At 47.5% G+C, this 22,659-nt stretch overlaps 1 protein-coding gene across 1 annotated transcript in view; it reads right to left on the bottom strand.

Moving 5' to 3' along the window:
- Window positions 1–1,835: 1,835 nt before the first annotated feature.
- HS6ST1 (heparan sulfate 6-O-sulfotransferase 1) overlaps window positions 1,836–22,659 on the bottom strand; it is a 309,476-nt gene continuing 288,652 nt past the window's right edge. Inside the window, exon 2 of the mRNA XM_001366180.5 lies at window positions 1,836–7,441. Coding sequence (XP_001366217.2) covers window positions 6,733–7,441 — 709 coding nt within the window. The 3' untranslated portion in view covers window positions 1,836–6,732. The remainder of the gene's footprint in view (window positions 7,442–22,659) is intronic.

The following is a 22,659-nucleotide window of genomic DNA, read 5'->3' as shown; positions in this document are numbered from 1 at the left end:
CTACCTAGACTGGAATGATTGGAAGTCCTACTTTTTAGGATCCATTAGAAAAAAACAAGCAAATTTTCTTCTATTTTAAAGAATCTAATGGATAGTCTGTTTTCCATTGTTCCTCACAAGGAAGTCCAGTTTCATGCGGATGCTTTTTTCTTGTGAACACAGAGATATGTTGTATTGCCGTATCCTTAGGAATACGGAGGCTAAAAGCTGTATAGATCTTGCACCCTGAAAATCCTAGTGCCACCCATTCACCCACAGCCCATTACAGTAGTCCATAAATGTCCATTTATTTCTTGTAGGCCTTTTCTTTTAAGTTTTGCTTAATTTGTGTCATGAATCCAGACAAGTTATCTGAACTCCTCATGGGCGGTGGGGCCCTGGGATATGTTTCATTTCTTTTCTTTTTTTCTGTTGGCTTAGAAAATTCTAGAAATCAGTTCTTGCTTTTGAATTCCTTTGTGGAAGGTGCGGCCTTTTGGAGCACTCCCCCCACCTCCCCAGCTTATTTTCCTTTTATTTATTTATTATTATTTTATTCATGGGGGAGGGGGGAGAATCTTCCTTTGGTTTGGACTCTGACTTGGCAGAGTTCTACTAGGAGAGATTTCAGGGGTTCTCTCAGATCCTGAGATTCCAGAGGAGATTTGGGTCTGGTTCTCCACTGGGGTTCCCGTCTGAGTGAAAAGGTTTCCTGGAGAGATCTGATGGGCTCTGTGTGTGAAAGAGACCCCTGCAGAAGCTCCCATATCTCCGCATGATAGAGGAAGTCAGGAAAGACTCTGGTTTCTGCCCTTCGGGCGATGGGGTGACAAGAAGAGGGAGCCCCTCTTCTCGGAGGGAAAGCCCTGAAAGTTCTGAGAAGGGAGGGTGGATTTTTTCTTGGCTATTGGGATGGAGAAGGCCTTTGCTGCTGGTTTGTTAAACTGGCTCAGCTTGCATTGGGAACACAGAATATCCATTTCCTGATCGCCGCGTGAACGCGCCACTTGGATCTTTCCTGAACTGCTCTGGAGATGATGCCCAAGAAGGAGCCCATAAACATGACTGATGGTTTGATTTGGGGCTTTGGGCTTCGCCAGACGAATCGCAATGGATTAGTCGGGAGATGACCAGAGTTAAGCAGGGTGAGTGGGTGGGAGGGAGGGAAGGGGAGTAGGGAAGGGGGTTTCGGACGCCCCAAACCCAATGAATAAAGCTGACAATGATGCTCTCTGCCATGCTATGGCCACCCCTCTATCAGGCGAGAAGGCTTCTTGGAGGGAGTTGCAGAGCCAACCAGTGGCTAATTCAAGACTAAACGGAGGCCAAACAACTAGTTAATCAGGTTGGTGGTGACTGAAGTGCTTCGAGTGCCTGGATAAGCCCTGGCAGACCCGAGGGGGTTTGGGCCGACCCGGAGAGCCTCTTTTGAGAGATTCCAGGAAGCCCATTCTAGCTTCTGCGGGCAGGGGGGTGAAGCGGGGCCGTGCCATCGGAGATAGTGTTGAAAATACTCTTTAAGGAGTCGTCCCTGTGATGCTTTATATTTTAATCTTGAAATAGGGCTTTTTTTTATTTAAAAAAATTTAAAGGGAAAGTGCTAAATTCTCTGTTAATCATATGCAAGCAGAAAACTACCCGTTTGGACCGTAGGCCTCCGTCTGGGGCATCCCGGCCCAGTTGTTGACAGCTGACCAACCTGTAAGCCTAAAGAAACAGCCCCGAGAATGCTGGTCCTGCAAACCCCAACTAAACCGCGCTGGTAGATGTTGCATGCTGTTGGGGGGGGGGGGGCAGCTCCGAGCATCGGGCTGTGAGCCACACAAGAGGAAGGACGGAGGACACCACAGACAGGATTCAATTTGAAGATTTATTTCATTTGCTAACATTCATTCTTGACCTAGACAAAAACAATTAGATTATTTTGTTGTTGTTGTTGTTGAACCATTTTCGTATACGAATAACCAAACATTTCCTTCTCAATGAACACAACATTTTCTTTTTCTTTCTTTCTTTTTTCCTTTTTTGTTAAGAAGCTATAAATAAATAAAAGCTTTAAATGTTACCAGGCTCAAGCGAAACAGTTTTAGTTTCTGACAATGCCACAGACTCATTGCTCAGAAAACCCTGCTTTCCTTTCGCTTAGCTCCAGGGGGCAGTGAGGTCTTCTGGGCCTGTGCTGGGACTGGGGCAGGGACTGACTTTTTAACTACTGAGTTTTTGAGTTTGTCCTCTCAGCCACCTCCTCCCCCCATGAATCCCCTGGCCGAGTCATCAGAAAGGGGGACTCCCCTTCCCCGCGGGGTCATCCCTTGTGCTTCTAAGAGGATGCCGAGGCGAAGCGAGAGGGAGCCCAGGTGATGCCTTCAATCAAAAGCCAACAGCATGAACCAAAAACTCGAGGACGGTCATTGGCAGTGGCGGCTTTGCTCTGCCTCACGGGCACCCGAAATGGTGGTGACAGAAAGAGTAAGAAGCCTTTTTTTTTTTAATATCCAAATGTGAATGAAGAAAGAGAAAAAGAAAATCACCACTTTAAGGGCAATTGGGGCAATTAAAAATAAGTTAAAACATATTTCCATATGTACAAAACAGATCACGTGCTTCCAGCACTGTTTTTAAAGAAGATCAGCCGGTCAGAGTACAGGTCTCTGGATGCAGTCCTTCGAGGGAGTGCCAGGCTGGGTGCAAAGGGGATTGCAAGAGAGCCATGGGGACGACTCCTTCCACATTCGGGCCCTTCCTGAAAGTGTAAAGCATGAGGGGGCCTCGACAGCCCACACTAATCTTGGTGAGAGATTCTGCCACTCTTCCAAACCACAGCTGACCAGTTTGATTAGAGCTATTCTCCATGAAGATTTTCAAAGTTAAACCACCGATTACTGGTTTGCCATTTAGAAGGGCCAACTCTTCTACACTCACCCACATTATTACCGTAATTTCTTGCATGTGCACCCCCAAGCCCCTAATCCCCCCCACATGTAATCGGTACCCACCCAATCATCTCTGCCTGTCCGGGTGACATACTCAGCTTCTGATGTGCATTTTTAATTAGGCTGGCAGAAGTGGGCCAGAAAGGTGAGCCTCCTGATGCCCCCAGTGAACGGACCTTCTGCCAGGGCACAGAAGCCAGGAACCCATCCCATCTGGTGCTTGACTCCTCTTATAAATAAAGGACAATAAAGTCCTCATACCAGGCCATGTTGTACTAAAGCAAGAAGTCAAACCAGGAAAAAAAAAAGCTATCCCCTTCTTTTCAGCGATTTTTTGCCTAGATATCTTAGTGAAAGCCAGGTCCTTACTGACACCCCTGGAGGTCGAAAGAAGATTAAAAATGTTATCTTCGCAGGGGTGTCATGAGGATCACCTAAAAGATGTGAAAGCACCAGAAATAGCTACACATCATCATGTTTTTATTCTACTCCATGGACCGCTGTCAAAACCCACTCTGGAAACTCTGCCGTGCTTCCAGGAAAGGGGGGGTGCTCGGTGTGTACCCAGAGAACGTGGAAATGCCAGGCCTTGTCTAGTGTTGGAGACTTTTTCGAAGCAAGGAGTCTGGGGCTTCTTTAGGGCTGGGGATACTCCTGGGACCTTGAAAGCATCTCTGAAACCTCCATTGGCTGGATCTGCTATAGAATGGAGGTGTTATCTCAGGCTGAGGGAGGGAAGAGGACATTCACTTGAGTTAATTGAAGACTGGAATGGATTTGCCTAATCCGTCTCCCAGGATTGCTACTGGGGAAGCTCCATTTGGGGTTCTGACACTGGGCCATACCATAGAGCTGGGGTATTTTTCTGTGGGACCACCTTAGAATACCAAAGGACTGAGAATCCCTTCACTGATGCTTTCTATTGCTTTACTTTATAGAGTGACCAGAGGGGGTACCGGGAACGTTGGAGAGAGGGAGATATAAGGAAGTTGAAACATCACTACAGGAAGAAAGAAGAAAGGAAAAAAAGATGGCAGTGGGAAAGGAGTAAAAAGGCCTGGAGGGAAATGATGGAAAATGGAGATCTGGAGACAAAGGGTAAAGTGAGAAAGGAAAGCAGGAGCGAGTGAAAGCAAGAGAAGGAAGGAAGAAGAAAGGATACAGGAGAGGAAGACTTGGGGAGTAATACTGCTTTGGGAGCTTGGTCAGTGGATTGGGAAAGGAACTTGGGTGGGGATAACAATGAATGGGGTTAGTGGATGGGAAAATTGGTTCTAAAATAGTATTCATCAGGAAGCAAAGACACCAGGGGCCAAAGCATCCCACTGGAATCTGCTAGGGAGGTGCTCAACAAATGTTCATTAGAGGCTGGCCCTTGAAAACAGCGGAGGGATTGGAAGAGGCTGAGAGTAAAACTCTAGGCTTCAGGTTAGCTGAACTTCTGAGCAACAAGAATTAGGCCTAAACTTACTCTTTCTGGTACTAACCTCTGTGGGTGAAACATTTTCTACAATACTAGGCCTGTCTCATTCAGAGGTGTGTGGACGACTTAATGGGATCCTTCTTTCCTGACTAAGGGTCTTGTAGGGCCTTGAGGACACTGCTCTGAACATCCACTCAAATTGTCTGATGTTGAAAGAGAGACAGAGACAGAGAGAGCGACACACAGAGCGAGATGTAGAACTGGGCTGTATTCAAAATGAACTCAGGACAGCCCTTAGAAATTATTTTCTTGAGTAAAGTGCTTTTTTTGTACCAGTATTTTTCCTTGGGGTTTGCATTCCTTTCATCTAAAGGAAAATGGCAGCCATTGCCCTTCCCTTCCTCTCCATCCTACAAAACAATTCTGGGTAAGTGAGGGTCCTACAGTTGAGCTGTAGTTAACTGAGGTTTTGGAAATTTTTTTATTAACTGAGGTTTCACCCCATTTTTCTATGGAGCCTGTAAGACAAATAAGCAATGTGAAAACAACTGGAGTTTGAGGCTTGGGGCAGAGTTTTTGACTGGGGTCACATCCCGAGTCCATTAGCAAATCTCCAAACATGAGGGAGGGTTTTCATAAAGTCTTTTCCAGAGTGTTAGGCACACTCAGGGGATGCTTCCATCCCGGGTAGGATATAGGCCTCATTTTTGCTCTGTCCTGTCCATTCAGGCAGTAACATCTCCACGTTGGCCAACTGGTTCCATGCACTGGGATGTTGGTTGGGACGTTGGATGGAGATTCCATTTAAGCCAGTTGGATACCCTCTGAAGCCACAGATTCCAGGGATAAAAGCAGGATCTGGTGATGGCTGGACTTGCAGGGGTGAGAGCTGCTATGTAAAAATAGTTCCGTGGGCCTGACTTGGAGGGCCCCTTTCTCTCCTATATCACAGGCATGCTCCCAGCTTTGGAACACACAACTGCCTTCCTCTGATCACAGTCTACCTTCCATAATAGTTCAGTTCCAAGGAGTGATTAATTTCAGTCTAATACTTAAGATGATCTCTCTTCCCCTAATCCTTTCGGTGTCAATACATATGTGATTAGTAGAGTAGCAAAAATACCCAAGTGGTTTGGAAAATGTGGAATTAGATAGCTGGAAATGGGCAGGAATCTGTTGCTGGTTCCCTTTAGACAGGCATCAAATCCAACTAGAGATTCTGATATTAAGCAAGAGAAAGAAATCTGACTCCTTTGGGGGAATGGGGGATGATCTTCAGTGGCACTGGGGGCTGGCACGACTCATGCCAAAGACCCAACACTTGCCATTTCCCTTCTTCTTGTGGCTTTTTTCTTCTTCTGAAAATTAGCCTTTTATTTATTTTCCTATGGCTTTCTTGTTGCATTATTCTCTAAGTAAGAAGGCTGTTGTCAGGCAAAAATTGGAAAGCCAAGGATTGTCTAAAGGAGGACAACTGTAGGGAAAACACTTAAGGTAATTCAAAAGAAATAATTGTTTCCCTGGCTAAAGGTCCCTGGCCTCCTAAAAATTTCAGACAGTCACAGATAATAAAGGCATGGGTGATGGTTTGTCTCGGACCAGAGTCTCTTCTGGGTTTGGAGTGAGATGGTCCCTGTGGCCTGAAGAATTTGCCTGATGCATTCAATCAAATTAAAACAAAACCCTGGTGTTTTGACATTTAAGGCTGTACCTAGAGAAGGGAAGGGATAATGGGTGTCCCAGTGGAATCAGATTTGGTTCTCTCTCCTATTCTCCACAGATGATCTCTGGGTTGGCAGGTAAGGTGATTGGGGACTGGCATGGGATAGGTATTCTTCTGCAATTCCTTGTATGTCCCTCCCCCCCAGGAGCCCTCCCTGCCTTATCTTTCTTTATTTTCCTCTTTGTGGTTGGGTGAACTGAGTGCCAGCAGCACCCATAGGTTGGCCATCCTGCCCCCTCAACTTTCTTTTTCTTTCCTAAAAGCTATGGCTGCCTTCTCTCCTCCACAGGCCGGGGGAGCTCGGGGAATAGATGCAGACAAAGGATCTCGAGCTTCTTCTGGACCTGCACCACCCGGTCCAGGACTTTGGGTGTGGAGCGCTTCCCTGGTGGTTCTGCGTTAAGTACGAGCTGGCTGTGACCCATTTAAAATTTGCCTTTATTTATTTTTCAAGAATGTCCGGCCTTGTAGAAAGAGTAAAAAGCCACGCTTCCCTTTCCCTCCCACCCCCCTGCCCCGCCATGTATTTTTCAGACACATCTATCTTCTGTTAAACAGACTTGGGATTTTTTAAATAAAGTTTTGTGGGTTTACATCGCGCTCCCCCCTCCCCCCCAACTGCGTGGCCCCCTGGGTGAGAATCTTGGGTGGTCCAGTAGAAAAGGCTCCCGGGGCTACCACTTCTCTATGATATGGCTCATGTAGTCTTCGGTGGGCAAGCGTCCCTGCTCCTCTGCCTCTTCCTTGGGAAGGGCCTCGCTGGACCGGTGGAGGAGCCTTTCCTCCCGGTTTTTAATCCTCTGCTCCATCCTCTCCAGCTGCCGCTTGTACTGGTAGCGCTGTTGGAAGAGGTCCTTGGCGTAGTCGTAGAGCTGCACGTCCAGATCGTTGAGCTCCTCGATCCTGCGGATGGTGTCGCTGTCGGCTTCCACGCCTCCCGCCCTCGTGCTGTTGTACTGCATGAAGGGCCGGATGAACTTCAGGTTGAAAGTCCTCTCAAACAGGTACTGCGTCTTCCTCTGGAACTCCGTCAGGCCAAAGAAGGCCATGTCCCGCAGGTTCTTCTTTGCGCTCTCCAGCAGGACTTGCGCCCGCTTGTTCTCCGGGATGAAGGACATGTTGTAGCAGCCCACCAGGCTCAGGTCGGCCAGCATGCGGACCTGGCGGTTGTTGGCCAGGTTGTAGGGGCAGTCCATGAACTCCTGGAGGGTGCAGCCCGACCAGTCCGTCCCCTCGTAGCACGGGGGCAGCTCCTCAGGCGTTGGGGTTCGCCCATCACACATGTGCAGGGAGGTCTTCCACGTGGCGCCGCGCTGCACGTGACGCCACTCGCTCAGGTATCGCGAGACTGGGTCTCTCAGCAGCGTGATGTAGTAGAACTTTCTGGAGAGAGAAAAGAACAAACGGAGAAGCCTCAGAGTCAGGAGACCAGCGACCTCCCACTATGACTGACTGACGGGGATCTGCCTTACCTAGCCTTCTGGAAGAGTCTGTCCATAACAAACAATTGAGGTTCCCTAACTTGGGTGAGACTGACCATGGCGGCCCCTGAGGGCCCTTTCTAGCGGAGGCCAGTTCTTCATAGCTTGCCCCACTCAACTTCCGACTTCCTCCAGCGTTCCTGGTAAGGTTTTATCTGACTCAACTCTTCCATTCCCGGATATGGCGGTCTGGATGCCCTTTTCCCCTCGTGTTCTTGCCTTACTCAAACTTTGGACCTTGGAGTTAGCCCTTTATGAAAAATGGATTTATTCTCTGTCTCGACTATACAGTGCTTTGTTCTACAAGGTGTAATTGTAAAATAACACAACTGGTTTAAAAAAAACAACCACCCACCAGATCAAACCAAACTCTTTGGCCCTGCACGCAAATCGCTGAACTTTTCTGGGTATATTTTCTTCTTTTGTAAAATGGGAGCTTCTAAGGTTCCCTTTCAGATCCATTATACATATACATATACATATACATATACATATACATATACATATACATACACATACACATACACATACACATACACATACACATACACCTACACATATATGCAATGTTTCTCTTCTAGGTGCTTGGAGAGATACAAGTATGGTGGCCTTTGTGCTAGGCTAGGGTAGAGAGCTAGGAGACCTGGAGGGCCACTGAGGAGGGTAGGGAAGAGAGAAGAATACAGAGCCCCAGCTTCCAGGGTGTTGCCTATCTAATAAGGAAGCACCCACCCAAAGTGGTCCACCACTGGCCAAATAGTTGGTACTTTCTTCAGGAACGTTCCAAATCCCCGGAATGGACCATTCCTCTAAGATGCCCCAAAGCACCACACACAGTCTAGTAAAGAAACAGTTGTAGAAGAGGAAAAAATAACCGAAGACTTTCCCCTTTCCCCAGCCCTAGGCCCGTCTTTCTCCCCTCTCTCCTCTAAACAGCAGCCTGTAATAATGATTCATCTCTCCTGCCTGGGATGCGGCAATGATTTATATAAACAGTGCTAAGAAAGCACTAACAGATGGGGATAAAATATGACAGAAGAGAGACACAGGCCTCAATGATGGATACCAGATGTTCACACGACAGACACTGATGCTAAACACAGTCCACGGCTTCGCACTCACAAGCAGCAGTGGAGACAGTTCCTTCCGCTAATGTAACTCAGAAGCAGGCCGTCTACTCTCCCCCTTCCTACCCCTACCTCTTACAACCCAGAATGTGGCTGGTAAAGAGTTTCTTGGAAGCTCCCAAAGTAAATATAAGGCAGCTGGTAGCACAGTGGACAGAAAGCTATGCCCACACTCAGGAAGGCCTGAGTTCAAATTCAGCCTCAGATACCTAGTTGTGTAACCCTGGGTATATCAGTTAATCTCTGTTTGCTTCCATTTCCTCACCTCTAAAATGGGGGGAAAAATAGCACTTACCTTCCAGGGTTGTTGTCAGGATAAAACAGTCAATATTTGCAAAGCACTTAGCATGGTGCCTAGTAAATGTTCTCTCTTTTGTCTCTGTCTTTCTGTCTGTCTGTCTGCCTATCTCTCAAACTCTTACCTTCTATCTTAGAATTGATTCTAAGGCAGAAGGGCAATATGGGCTAGGCAATGGGGTTAAGTGACTTGCCCAGGGTCACACAGCTAGGAAGTGTCTGAGGACACATTTGAACCCAGGACCTTCCATTTCTAGGCCTGGTTCTCAATCCACTGAGCTGACTATCTGCCTCTAGATGTTCTCTCCTTATATTATTATATACTTATATACATAATATATATTTATATTACATACATACTACATTATAAACTATGTTTCTATAATTATATATGCACATATACTTATTCCCTGCCATTTCTCTTCCCTCCTAAACTTGAGACCTCAGATGTTGACAATCAGGCCCCGCTGACAAGCTCAAACTCTCATTTTTGCTTCCTCAGAAGCAGATGGGATGTGCCCATATATCCTCCAAGGATCAATGGGGCGATGGAGTCACCAGCAAAGCACCCGAGACATCAGAGCCCAAAGGCTAAAAGAGCAATGGGGATGTGCTGGCCTCAGTTCCCCAGTGTCTAAGCAGATCATCAGTTTGCCAGTTGACAAGCACTTCCTATGTATTGGGCTTGGTGCAAAGAGGGGGAGACAGAAAGAATAGTGGCAAAAACATGGTTCCTGCCCTTAGGGAGCTCCCATTCTCCTGCTGAGATGCCATGGAAATCGCTAGCTAATGCAAGACATGTTACATATCTTGTACAGCAGATACCTACACGCTGCCTCCCTCATCAGAATGTGGGCTCCGTCCAGGCTATATCTGCAGATATTTACACATACACATGTGTACATACATAGGCTCCATCATGGTCTCTTCTAGCATGAGAGAAGGGTTTGATCAAAGGACTTTTGGGGCAGCTCAGTGGGTAGAGACAGACCTAGATATGGAAGATCCTGGATTCAAAGGTGGCCTCGGACATGTCCTAGCTGTGTCGCTTAACTCCAGTTGCCTAGCCCTTACTGCTCTTCTGCCTTGGAACTCATACTTAATATTGATTCTAAGACAGAAAGTAAGGGTTTAAAAATATAAAAAATAAATAAATGGAGGGGGCAGCTGAGTGGCTCAGTGGATAGAGTGCCAGGCCTAGAGATGGGAGGTCCTGGGTTCAAATCTGGCTCTAGCCATTTCCTAGCTGTGAGACCCTAAACAAGTCATTTAACCACCTTCTAAGACAAGATAAGGGTTTAAAAAAATAGCATTTTCTTTTTTTCCTCAATTACATGAAAAAACCCACCAATTTTACCCATTTTTTTTTTTTAGATTTGAGCCAAATTCTCATCCCCTCTCTCCTTCCTGAGATGGCAAGGATTCTGACATAGATTTTACATGTATAACAGGGTAAAACATCTTTCCATATTAATCATTTTGTGAAAGAGAAATCAACCAAGCAAAGGAAAAATGAAGAAATAAAGCAGGAAAAAAAGAGCAATGGGAACAGGGAAGGAGATCCACATGTGGTTCAGGATCCTGCAGTACATCACCCCCCACCCCCCCCCAAAAAAAAAGCCTGCCAGGGTCTACAAGGACAAATGGCTTTTTTTAAAAACCAATTATATGTAACATCAAATTTCCACACAAGCCCTCCAAAGTTCTATGATCCATATTGTCTCCCTCCTTCCTTTCCTCACCTCTCTTCGTCCTTTTCATGGCTTTCCTAAGCTATAAAAGCTCTAGTGAACCAGTGACATTTTCTATACTCACATGCTTCCTCTATTAATTTACTGAAATTTCATCCTGCTCTTTGACAAAATCCTCCCCCTTTCCTTTGCTGTTGGCTACTAATCTGACTCCAGTGAAGCATTTCCTTGTAGCTTTTGCATTACAATCCCTCATTCAGAAGCCAAGAATCTCTCCCTCTCCCTCCCTCCCTCCCTCCCTCCCTCCCTCCCTCTTATCTTCCCTTCCTCCCTCTCTCCCTCCCTCTCTCCCTCCTCCTCTCCCTCTCTCCCTCCCTCTCTCCCTCCCTCCCTCCCTCTCCCCTCTCTCCCTCCCTCTATCTCTTCCCTCCCTCCCTCTCCCTCCCTCTCTCCCTCTCTCCCTCTTCATCTCCCTCTCTCCCTCCCTCTTTCCCTCTCTCCCTCCATCTCTCCCTCTCTCCCTCTTCATCTCCCTCTCTCCCTCCCTCTCTCCCTCCCTCCCTCTCCATCTCCCTCTCTCCCTCCCTCTATCTCTTCCCTCCCTCTCTCCCTCTCTCCCTCCCTCCCTCTCCATTTCCCTCTCTCCCTCCCTCTATCTCTTCCCTCCCTCCCTCTCTCTCTCTCTCCCTCTTTCCCTCTCTCCCTCTCTCCCTCCCTCTATCTCTTCCCTCCCTTCCTCTCCCTCCCTCTCTCCCTCTTCATCTCCCTCTCTCCCTCCCTCTCTCCCTCTTCATCTCCCTCTCTCTCTCCCTCTCTCCCTCCCTTTCTCCCTCCCTCTCTCCCTCCCTCTCTCCCTCCCTCTCTCCCTCTCTCCCTCCTTATGAGTTCCCCTTCAAAAAAAGTCTTCTGGACCAGACCTTCCCACAAGCCAATGCTTCCTGGGCTTTTCCCCATTCTCTTTGCAGTTCCCAACAGGCTCAGCCACAGATTCCAAGAGGGGTGATTCTTCTAATGCCTGACTGATTCTCAGGGCAAAACTGGGTCCCTCAGCCAGCCCCTGCTGTGAGTCCCTTGTGCCTTCTTTGGCTACTCTCAGCTCCCGTAGCCGATGACTTCCTGCCTCCCATTCTCCCAGGACCCTGCCTGTAGGATGTTCTCAATTGGGCAGCAATGGTCAGAGCATGTGGTTTAGAATCCCAAGACCCCTCCACCTCCATCATCGATAATAGTGAACTGTGCTCAAATACTTTACAAATGTTTACAGATGAGGAAACTGAGGCAGAGATGACGTGTCAGACAGCTGGCAAGTGTGTGAGCCCACATCTGAATTCAGGTCTCTCTGAGTTTCTCTAATCACTTGATAAAGTTCTATTAATGTTACTGACAGTTTATAGATTTAGATTTTGACCTGGAAGGAGCCAGAGAGGTCTCTGTGGCCAACTTCCTCATTTTGTAGGAAAGAAAAGGAACAGGGAGGAAAGGGACTTGCCAAGGTCCACAGAGCTCCTGAGTGTTTGCGGCAGGATTCAAACTCGGGTCTTATCACAAGATCATGGATTTAGAGCCAGAAAAGAAGGGGCATCTAGTTCAACCTTGTCATTTGATAGATGAAAACCTTGACATCCAGAGGTGGAATGACTTGCCCAAGGTGACACGCATTCAGAGGGAGAGCTGGACCGTCTGATGAGCTGTGTGGTGCTTTGTGAACATTAAAGCTATTATATTATGCAGGAGAAGGACTTCTTCTCTAGTCTGGGAGAGAAGATGCCCTAAAAGAGAGAATTCTGCTAAGGCAGCACAGAAGCGTGGGCTAAGGCAAGTCCTGAAAGGGGGCTTCTGTTTCCGTGCTGCCTAGCCTTTGGGCTGCTGAGGAGGCCCACCCTTTTCTCTTGCGGTGGCCTTTTGTTCTAAAACTCTCTCTTCTGGGCTGGGCCTGGAGTTCGATGGTCAAGCCTACATTTCTCTCCCAGCCTCCTTTGTGAGTTTTTAGTCTTTGATCATGATCTTTCTCCGCCTTTCTCATTCCAGGCTGAATGACTGAAGGGGCTTTTCGTTCTTGGAAGAGTCAGCCTTTCCTCCCGGACTTCTTGGGTAGTTTAGTCCTTGTAGAGGCTTGCCCAGTCAGGCTACCAAAACCAGACTTGTGGCCCTGCTGGGGGAGGCACTCCCTCCCGCTACAGTCCCCCTGCATCAGCACGCAGGGGAGGCTCTGTAGCTTGGGGATCGGGGTTTGCTTTGGCTCCAGCCGGGAGGCATCCGATGCCTCCGTGAGCGTCTAGTTCAAGGGTCCTCACAGGCTGAGAAACCCAACGGTAGCCACCTCCTACATCTCGGTATTTCCTCCGCCACCCTGCCTTGATTATTCCTGAGGGTACACAAAGAGAAGGCGCAGGGCGCTGGATCCTGGGCGAATCTTTGCTGAGCAGACAAACAAATGCCCAAGTGGAGGAGGTCACATACAGATCATAAGAGATCAGAGCTTTGAGGAAACGTGGCAAACAACAGCCCTGACCTGTCTCCGAAACAGTACGGTGTGTTGGCTCCAAGGCAGAAGAGTGGTCAGGGCTAGGCAATGGGGGTAAGTGACTTGCCCAGGGTCACCCAGCTGGGAAGTGAGATCTTGTTTTTTTAATATTTTGATAACCATATTTTTACGTAGTTGATCTCCTTTGCAATATTATGTATTTTATTTTGTACATTTAAAAACATTATTGTGAGAAGAGGTCCACAGGTGCCAGTCCAGGCCACAAAATAAGAACCCTTGCTGTAAAGGCCCAACCTAGCTCTAGGCTGGGGGTGGTTTGGACTGTTTGATTTCAGAGAGGGAGAAGGTCTAGAGGTTTAGAGCTGAATTCTACCCTTGACTGATTGGTACTGATTTACCTCTCATCTGCCTAGGTCTAACATATAGAGCATCCGATCCCTAAATCACCCAGGAACTCGGCCCATAGAGAACGCCCCAGGGTAAGCCCTGTCTTTCAGCGGCCCCACAGAATGCTCAGCTCTGACTCTGGGTCCCAGCTCACTCTCCAGGGTCTTCTTTAAAGTACATTAACTTCTCCTTCCCCCCACAAATCAGGCTAATTTTAGTGTTTTAAGGCAGTTAACAATCCTGTTTACAGTAGCTTTTTCATTGTTTTATCCCAGCCTAGCACTTTAAGAATGTTATTACCTTCTGCTCTTAACAACTCACATTTATTTATATAGCATCTTATGGCATTAAAATTTTACTGTTTGAAACTCACAGTGGCCTTTTAGTGATGCTGTTTTTTTACGTCTTTCCTTCCCAGAACTTTTAAGTTTCTATTTATGAAAAGAAAACGAGGCCCAGTTATTTTAGCTTTGTTTTATCTTCAGAACTATGCTGGTTTTTTTTTTTTTTTGAAAGTACTGGTGGGATTTTTAGTTTCTCCTCTTATAATAGCCCTATCTGGACTCTTATCTACCCATAGAAGAAGCAATATGGGGTGAGAAAAAGAGATTATCTGGAGGTAGAGGAACTGGGTTTGTCCTGGTAGGTTTCGCACTTAATCTCAGTTTCCTTATCTGTAAAATGAGGGATGAGGAGTTAGGCCAGATGATCCTTTAGCTCCCCTTTGGCACTAAGATGATTTAACTAATAGACTTATGATTTACTAGTGGAACATAACTCATTAAAAGTAGGATGGAATATCAATTGCAATGACCAAAATGGATTCTGGAGAACAGATGTTGAAAAATACTGCTCCCATCTTGAGAGAAATGGGGGAGTCTGGACAGGAAATGCTGAATTCAGTTAGATTTGATTCTTTAGTTCATCGCTTTTATCTCCCCTCCCCTTTCCCCTTAATAAGGTAGAAGGTGGAAAAGTAGAGCCAGAAATGACTTATGGTATAAAAAACAATGCACCACGAATTTTTTAAAGGGTTGTTAAAGGCAATCCTATGGTATAATCCCCCTAAACAAATCAGAAACCACCCCAGATGCTTTGTATTACAGTTCAAGCTATAGATGGCGGACTTCTAAATCAGGATAAAGAAAGTAGCAATGAAGATGTCTAAATGATACTTTTTTGTGGTTACCCTCCTGGTGACAGACTTACCCCTACCTGGGGCTTAATTAAGTCAGACTTATCAAAGGCTAACTCTAACCCTGACCACAGAATAATGTTGAAATGTTGCCTCTATCATTACTAGTCAGCCACGATAAGACTTTGGGCAAATCACAAGCTCTCTGTGCCTCCTTTTCCTCATCTGTAACATCAGAGGGTTGGTCTAAGAACTCTGATGTCCTTCTGGCTCTGGATCCAATGAGCTCAGCCTCATTCTCTTCTGTCATCCTGAGGGAATTCGGACAGCCAAATGGTCAAGTGTGGGAATTGAGGGAACCACGCTGATTCTGGCTTGTGACTGAATTCTGGAGCTAGCCTAGTTTTTGTTCAGTTATGGGAATTGGGAGAAAACAGTATTTGTTTGAATCTAGCCCTGCATGGCTGGGAAGCTGGACCAGCTCTTCCTGCTAGTGAGAGACCCTTAACCGTGGACCTAGGTTATGCTGACCAGAAATACAGCAGACCCAAATTGATTGATACAAAGGTGTCTCACAATTATACATTTCAAGCAACTCGTATGTCTTCTCTAAAAACCGGCCCTCTACTGATCCATCAGTTATTGTTCCCAGGGCCTTTGATTCTTTCTAGACACTTGGGGGGAAAAGAACACCTCTTTCTCTAAACTCAAGGAATTGTGCCTATTATCTCTACCCCTCCCTAATCTTTCATCACATTAGAAATCAGATTACTTAATGCTGTACTGTTTCCTTTTAATTAATTGGTCTTATTTGAGTATTTAGACGTGATGTATAAAAGTTTGTCTCTCTGTATTTGGGGTCCAGCCCGAAGCTGAGGAAGGGGCCTGGTCTTGATTTGTTAGACAACTCGCATGCACTGCTGAATGAATCTAAATGCTCAGAAGGTCACACTTTTATTCCCCAGTCATTTACTCTTTCACCCGCCACAATCCTAGGCCGCCATCTTGCTACTGGTCCCTAGAGGAACTGGACAAGAAAGAAGAAATGACTGAACAGAGGTCATCCAATCAGTTTACTGCTGGTGACTCAAGAGGGACATCTTTCATAGTCACAGGACCCTGATTTCATCGGAATCCCTGGGGTCATGTGACTTAAGCCTCAGAAGAGAATCCTCACCCCTAGTCCCACCTGGAAAGGTTGGTGGTTGCATCCTATTTATCATGGAATACCTTGAATTGAAACTGCAACGGACCCTTCTCTCTCTTTTTTACAATACGGACTTTATTATGAATTTAAAACAATAACAATGAAACTCTTTTATGCAACTCCTTTATGCCTTATCAGAAAATCTTTGCAAGCTGCTGTGGCAAAATTAAAAAAAAAGAACACTTTTGAGCCAAGTATCAAATTTCCTTTACTGCCAGAGATGAGTTCACTTCCTTTATGAAGCCTTCCCAAATGATTTCTGTCCACAATGATCTGTCCCTCTGCTGAAAACTTGTATTATTCGTTAAATGCTTTATAATAGTGTTAGCAGTTCACATTCTTTATGTTGGGTATTTCCAAAGTCTTAGTACGACTGTAAGCTGTTAAAGCTTAAAACTGCACTTTTGGGATTCTCCACGTAGCCGGTGGGAGACCCCTGCAGAAGTACTCTGGGAGGCTCGGCCCAGTGCCGTTACCATGTATCTCAATGACATGTGCAAGGCGTAGAGGGCATCTTTATAAAATCTGCCAATGGGCGGGATAGGTGACAAGATAGATGAAAAAACGAGACTCACCAAAGACCAAGTTATGAGACTGAATCAATCCTTTTCTAGGGGTAAATAGAAATTATTCTTAAGCTCAGGATAAAAAAAACCCAAGATGACAAATGCAAGACAGGATGCTCCTCTAGACAGCAATTTCTTTGAAAAAGATCTGGTGGGGCAGCTAGGTAGCACAGGGCAGTTGGGACGATCTGGATTTGAATGTAGCCTCAGACACATCCTTGCTGTGTGACGCTGGGCAAATCACTTAATCCTGATTTTTCACTGGGAGAAACATGGGGGTCACTAGGTTCAGTGGCTGGACTTGTAGTCAGAAAGACCAGAGTTTGAAAGAGTCTGTTTCACATGCTTATGTGACCTTGGGCAATTCACTTCTGCCCTCTGGGTTTTGGTGTCACCATCTGTAAAATGGGGGCATCAGATGTGATGGCCTTCCAAGGCCTTCTCCACCTCTAAAGCAACGGTTCTATGGTTTGAGTCCTGCTATATTCTACCCGTGTCACACCACAGCTGAAGCACTGTTCCATTCTGGGTACTGTGCTTGGCTCCATCTGGTGAAAGTAGGAATGGGGAGGAGTCCAAAAGAAGACTGGCCTCCAGGCTCCAGACTGCCCCTTGCTGGGCACGTTTTAGAGGGGATTTCTGTTGGGATACTAGCTGGACTTGAGGTGTCGTGGTGCCCCTTCCACTCTGAGCCTGGGATGCTGGTTCCTCGGAACTCAAAAAGACCCACACTTCTCTAACTGCAGGAAATTCCTTCCCCACTTCCTCCCTTGATCTCCTTTAGTTGCTTTTAAAATGTAGATAAATGAAGGTGAAATACTGCCTCTCTCTGAAACTCTTCCACAGCTCTCGACATTCTTTGTTGGAATGGCCTTAGGACACCTTATCGATTCCACATTTTCAGTTTTACTGCTAAAAGGACAGCCATGGGGGTGGGGTGGAGAGTCAGAAACTCTATGGTGGTGCTGCTGGTGAGTCATTTTTCAGTTGAGTCTAACTCTTCAGGATCCCATTTGGGATTTTCTTGGCAAAGATACTGGAGTGGTTGGCCATTCCCTTCCCCAGCTTGTTTTACTGGAGAAACTGAGGCAAAGAGGGTTACATGACCTGCCCAGGGTGACACAGCTAGTAAGTGTGTGAGGTCAGATTTGAGCTCAGGAAGAGGAGTCCAGGAACAAGCACTATCCATTGCACCACCTAATCTATGACCCATCTTTATTAGCTCGGAGTTCTGTTCTTGATGCTCTGGTCATTCATTTAAGCATTCAACTAGCTTTCCCACTAAGTGGGGATCATAAACCAAAACCAAAACAACCCCCCCCAAACCCAACCAGACCCTGTGCTCAAGGAGCTTATTTTCTATTGGGGTAAAACATATACAGAGAAGTAAACAAAGTAAAGGGGTGGAGAGGGAGGACAGCCATAAGGGTGCATGCAACAGGAAAGACAAGGTAAAAGCCCTGAAGGAAGCTGAGGATTCTCAGCAGCCAAAGCCAGAAGGGATGGGAGTTCTTCTTTGAAATCATAGCTCAGATGTCACCTGCCTTAAGTACGTCCCTGATCCTCCCTTCTTCTTGCATTCTCTCCCAGGTAGATGTGATTTCTTCCCCCTCAAACGCCCCCAGAGCACCTAATCTATTAGAGCCCAAGCTCCTCGAGAACAGAGATCGTTTCATGATCACGTGCATCCCGGTAATTAACACGTGCTCGCTGACGACGGAGCTGGGCTCCTTTGCCCACTTTCATATTCTAGCTGGTACGTTGCTCATGTGTGTACACGCCTCCCACAGCTTCGCTGTTGGGCTATGATCTCTCTGAGGGCAGGGACGTTCTCAATTTTACTCTTCATCTCCCCGGTTGTAGTACTAGTGTTCTTAAACCTTGACCTTCTGTCATTGAAAGGTAAGTCTCCTTTCTAAGACAGAAGAGTGCTCAGGGCTAGGCACCCGGGGTTAAGTGGCTGGGAAGTGTCTGTGGCCAGATTTGAACCAAGGACCACCTGCCGATGCTCCTTAAGAAACGTTTGCTAGATTAAACTGAATATGATAACTTTAAGAGGAGGCCTGGTTGGACAACCATTCACAGCATCTCTAATATAGCATCCCTAAGTCTTTGATCTGGCTCTGGACCTCACCATTAGGAGATTATGATGGCCTGCAGGTAACAGCTGGGAGAAAATGGGAATTAAAAGAAAATTCTGACAACTATCCGTCCCCAAAGCCTGGAACGTGTTTAGCCCTCTGACCACGGTGGCTGGGCAGTGTGTGCTGGGACTTTTGAACTTTGTCGGAATGCTGTCTGTTCATTTTTCAAAATGACAGACGTGATAAAGATCAGCAGAATGGTGAAAAAAAATTTTTAGGAAAAAAAAAACAAAACCCCAAGAAAAAAAACCTTCTTGGACCTGGGGATCTGGGGTAGCCCCAGGCTTTATTAAAAACTTACGCCCCAAAGCAGTTTAGTTCCCTGTGGAGGACTTTCTGGAACTTCCTCCTGGGGCAGGGCCCTAAAATGACAGCTTGCTATAAATCAAGGGTGGTGGGCAATGTTCTTGATTACCTTCCCAAGATTTGGGGGCATCCAGGGAAGGTCTAAATGGCTGTACTAACCAGTCAGGTCCATGTGGATTTGCAGTGCTAACTGACCACGGGAGCAAACCTTATCGCAAACAAAATGGAATCCGGGCGCAGGCCTGGGGAAGGCCCATGTAAGGATTCTGTTATCTGTTAACCTTGGGCAGGAGATGTTTCAGAAGCAAAACAAAACAATCTAGCTGTTGCTTGAACTGGATTCTTTTTCCGTTCAGAAGCAGTTCTCTCCTCCAGGAGGATCACTCTAGCCTAGGGGCCCTTTCCTCTGATCCCTCAGTACACGGTCAGCACTTAGTAAGTACTTATTGACTTGATGACCTCAACAGCCCTCCTTTCAAGAAAAAAGCGACTTGCTAGTTGGCCAAGAAGCTTTTTTTGGGGTTTCCTTTTCATTTGAATTCTTATCAAATACATTAATGCGACTAAGTGCTAACCATGATGTTTTTTGCAATAATCCTTCCCTCCCTCTCTGCCCCCTCCCTTCTCTCTTCTTTCCTCCCTTCCTCTTTCCTTCCCTCCCTCCCTCTCTCCCCTGACTTCTCTTCTCTTTCTGTCAACCCTGCCCCCCATTTGTGGATCATTACAACATGGGGAGCTTTTGGCTTGCTCCAGCAATTCCAAGATGGGTACACTGCTACACACATAGAAAAGAGGCTATAATTTATAGTCCAGGGGTGGCTAGGTGGATCAGTGGATGGAGCACCAGGTCCAGAGACCCGGGTCATGGGTTCCAATTGGACCTCAGACGTTTCCTAGCTCTGTGACCCTGGGCAAACCACTTAACCCCCACTGCCTCGCCCTTTTCTCTCTTCTGCCTTGGAACCAATACTTAGTTTTGATTCTAAGGCAGAAGGTCAGTAAAGCTTAGGTTCAATGCACCTTAGGAGTATCAGGGTCAAGGACAGATATTTCTTTATTTACTTTTATTTTTAAGAATCTTTACCCTCCATCTCAGAATGGTCTTTAGGCCAGGTTCCCAATCCAGGGAGCCACCTAGCCCCTAAGGGGGCCGCGGTGGGAGTTTCAGTGTTCTCCGACCCAATCTACCAAGACGTCACGGAGAAAGGGGCTAGTCTGGGCCCCCACACCCAAAGGAGTGAAAGGGCATCTCTCGCCAGCCTCCCTTACAAAGGCCATCGCACGGCAAAAATGATCTGAGGCCGAGAGGGGGCCTGACTCCATCGCTTTGCTATTTAAGCTCTCCCCAGTCACCTTGGCATGACTGCCTCTCATTAACGGCTCCGGAACCAGCTCAGAGCAAACACCTGATCCAAGAACAAACCGCACCACATGAAAGGTCCCAAGTGAGGAAAGCCTCCCTGACCACAGACCGCGCCGGGAGCTCCGTGCTGGAGCAGGATGAGGGGCCAAACACCAGCCCCCGCTGCAAAGCACCAGGCTTTGGGGCGCAGCTGCCCGCTCCTCTTCTTTCCCCGGCGCACAGCCGCTGCTTATGTGGCTGCGCTGGGCCCCCTCTCGTTCCTGAGGTTCCTGGTCTCTGCCTCATTCCTCTGCTGGCTGCAAGCCTTCTGGGCTTAGCCTTAGGACCCGGAGAGACTCATGGGAAGTTAATGGAAGGACGGCGGGGCAGGAAAGGGGAAACGGAGGGAAGTGGAAGGTGGAAGGACATGTCCGTAGAGGTTTTACTGGGCAACACCCCCAGGGAGAGTAACAGGCAACATTTTACAGTGTGTTGAGGTTTGCAAAACCCTTCACGTACTTTGTCTCGTTTGATCGTGGGTTAGAGCAATACTGGTGCTGCGGTGAACGACCCCTGGGAGGAGAGTCAGAAGAACTGGCCTGCGTTCAGAATCTGCCCTTTACTACCTCTGCACCCTGAAATCCAGTTTCTTCCTCTGTAGGGTGGGGTCCCATCAGGCCTGCGCTAGGGGGAAAGCCCTTTGTGCACCTCCAAGTGAGGCACAGGCAGTGATTTCCTAGTCTAACTGGGCCACTTTCCTTTTAAACCCTTACTTTCTGCCTTAACAGCAAGGGCTGGGCAACCACGGTTAAGTCCCTTGCCCAGGATCACACAGTCAGCGAATGTCTGAAGCCACACTTGAACCCAGGACCTCCCGACTGCAGGCCTCGGCACCCAGCCGCCCCCCACCGCTCTCATTTTACACAGGAGGAGGCGGAGGCTTAAAGAAGGGAAGGAACTTGTGGAGGGTCTCAAAGCTCGCCAGGGCCAGGGCCAGGGCTGACTCCCATTCTTACTCTTCTGACTCGACTAGACCTGAACAGAAACTGAGGAACTGGCCCTGTTGAGGGGCTCCAGACACTGCACCAGGCTGCCTAGGAGGAATCATTCCTGAAGCACGAACTGAGTCTTTGCACCAGTTTGGAGCGTGGCATCTCACGACAGCTCCCTGAAACCCCTAGGAGTAAAGGAGGCAGGGCACCGGGTCAGGGAAGTTAACTGAGCTGCACACATTTACACAGTACATTAATAGCCCAGCCAGCCCCAGAAGTGAGTCTCCAGTGTCGGTCTAGTGTTCTTTTCTCTCTATCCCTTGCTTCTGCCTGGCCTCCTTCACACTGTCTCGGACACAGCGTCCCTGGCCCTCCTCCACTGACGCTTCCCTCAAGATGGCAGATCAGCAGGGGGAAATAGCCTTTTTAGCACACTGACCCATCCTCACCATTCTTTGGTCTGGCCCCCACATATCATGAGCCAGAATTATAACGGCGACCATAACGAACATCTGTGGAGCACCTGAAGGTTTGCCAAACACTTTACGCGTTTCATCATCTAGTCCTCACCATAACTCTGTGAGGTAGGCGTTAGGGTTATTCCTATTTTTTACAGATGAGACAACTGAGGCAAAAAGAGGTTTACGCGACATGTCTCGGGCCGCACGGCGAGTAAGCTTCTGAGGCCAGATCGAATTCAGGTTTTCCTGACTCCAGGTCCGGTGCGCTGCTTCCTAGAAACACCTCCGGCTTTTTGCCCTAGAATGCCTCCCTTCCTGCCCTCAGGACGGACAGGAAGGAATGGGAAGCCACCGGAAGCAAACCAATGCACCAAGACCTGGAGAACAGAATCCATGTGATAGAGGAGAGTATAACATAATCTAGCACAGGATAATGAAGCATAACGTTTACAGAGCACGTGGCCAATATTATCTTGTTTGGTCCTCATAACAAACCTGTGAAGTAGATGCCATTATTATCCCCATTATACAGACGAAGAAACCAAGGCAGGCAGAGCTTAAGGGATTGGCCCAGGGCCACAAAATGAGTAAGAACCTGATGATGGACCTGAACTCGGGCCCTCCTGATTCCAGGCCCAACCCTCTCTCCACTGTACTGCCAACCCAGAGGCCCGTCCCAGGCTGGTTCCACTTACGGCCCCCAAGAGGCCTCAGGTTTACATGCGCCCTTAAAGCGGTCTTTGTCAAACTGGTCTGGAACATGGGGAGAGAAGAGAAGGGGCAGGGATGTGCGGCCTGAGCCTCTTTGAACTTCTCCGTCCTTCCTAGCCAAAGCCCTGTGGCTTCAGGCCTCGGGCCTGCTCTTACAGTATATACAGGCTTAATTGAACACCACTGGATTCTGGGGATGTCCGGCACCCCTGGTGGTGTTAGGAGATGAGGAGAATCGGGGTTTTCCCGAGGCACGGCTCCCATTTGTC

This window comes from Monodelphis domestica, chromosome 4 (assembly GCF_027887165.1).
Source record: "Monodelphis domestica isolate mMonDom1 chromosome 4, mMonDom1.pri, whole genome shotgun sequence".
Lineage (NCBI taxonomy): Eukaryota > Metazoa > Chordata > Mammalia > Didelphimorphia > Didelphidae > Monodelphis > Monodelphis domestica.
This window is presented reverse-complemented; position numbering and strand designations above follow the sequence as displayed.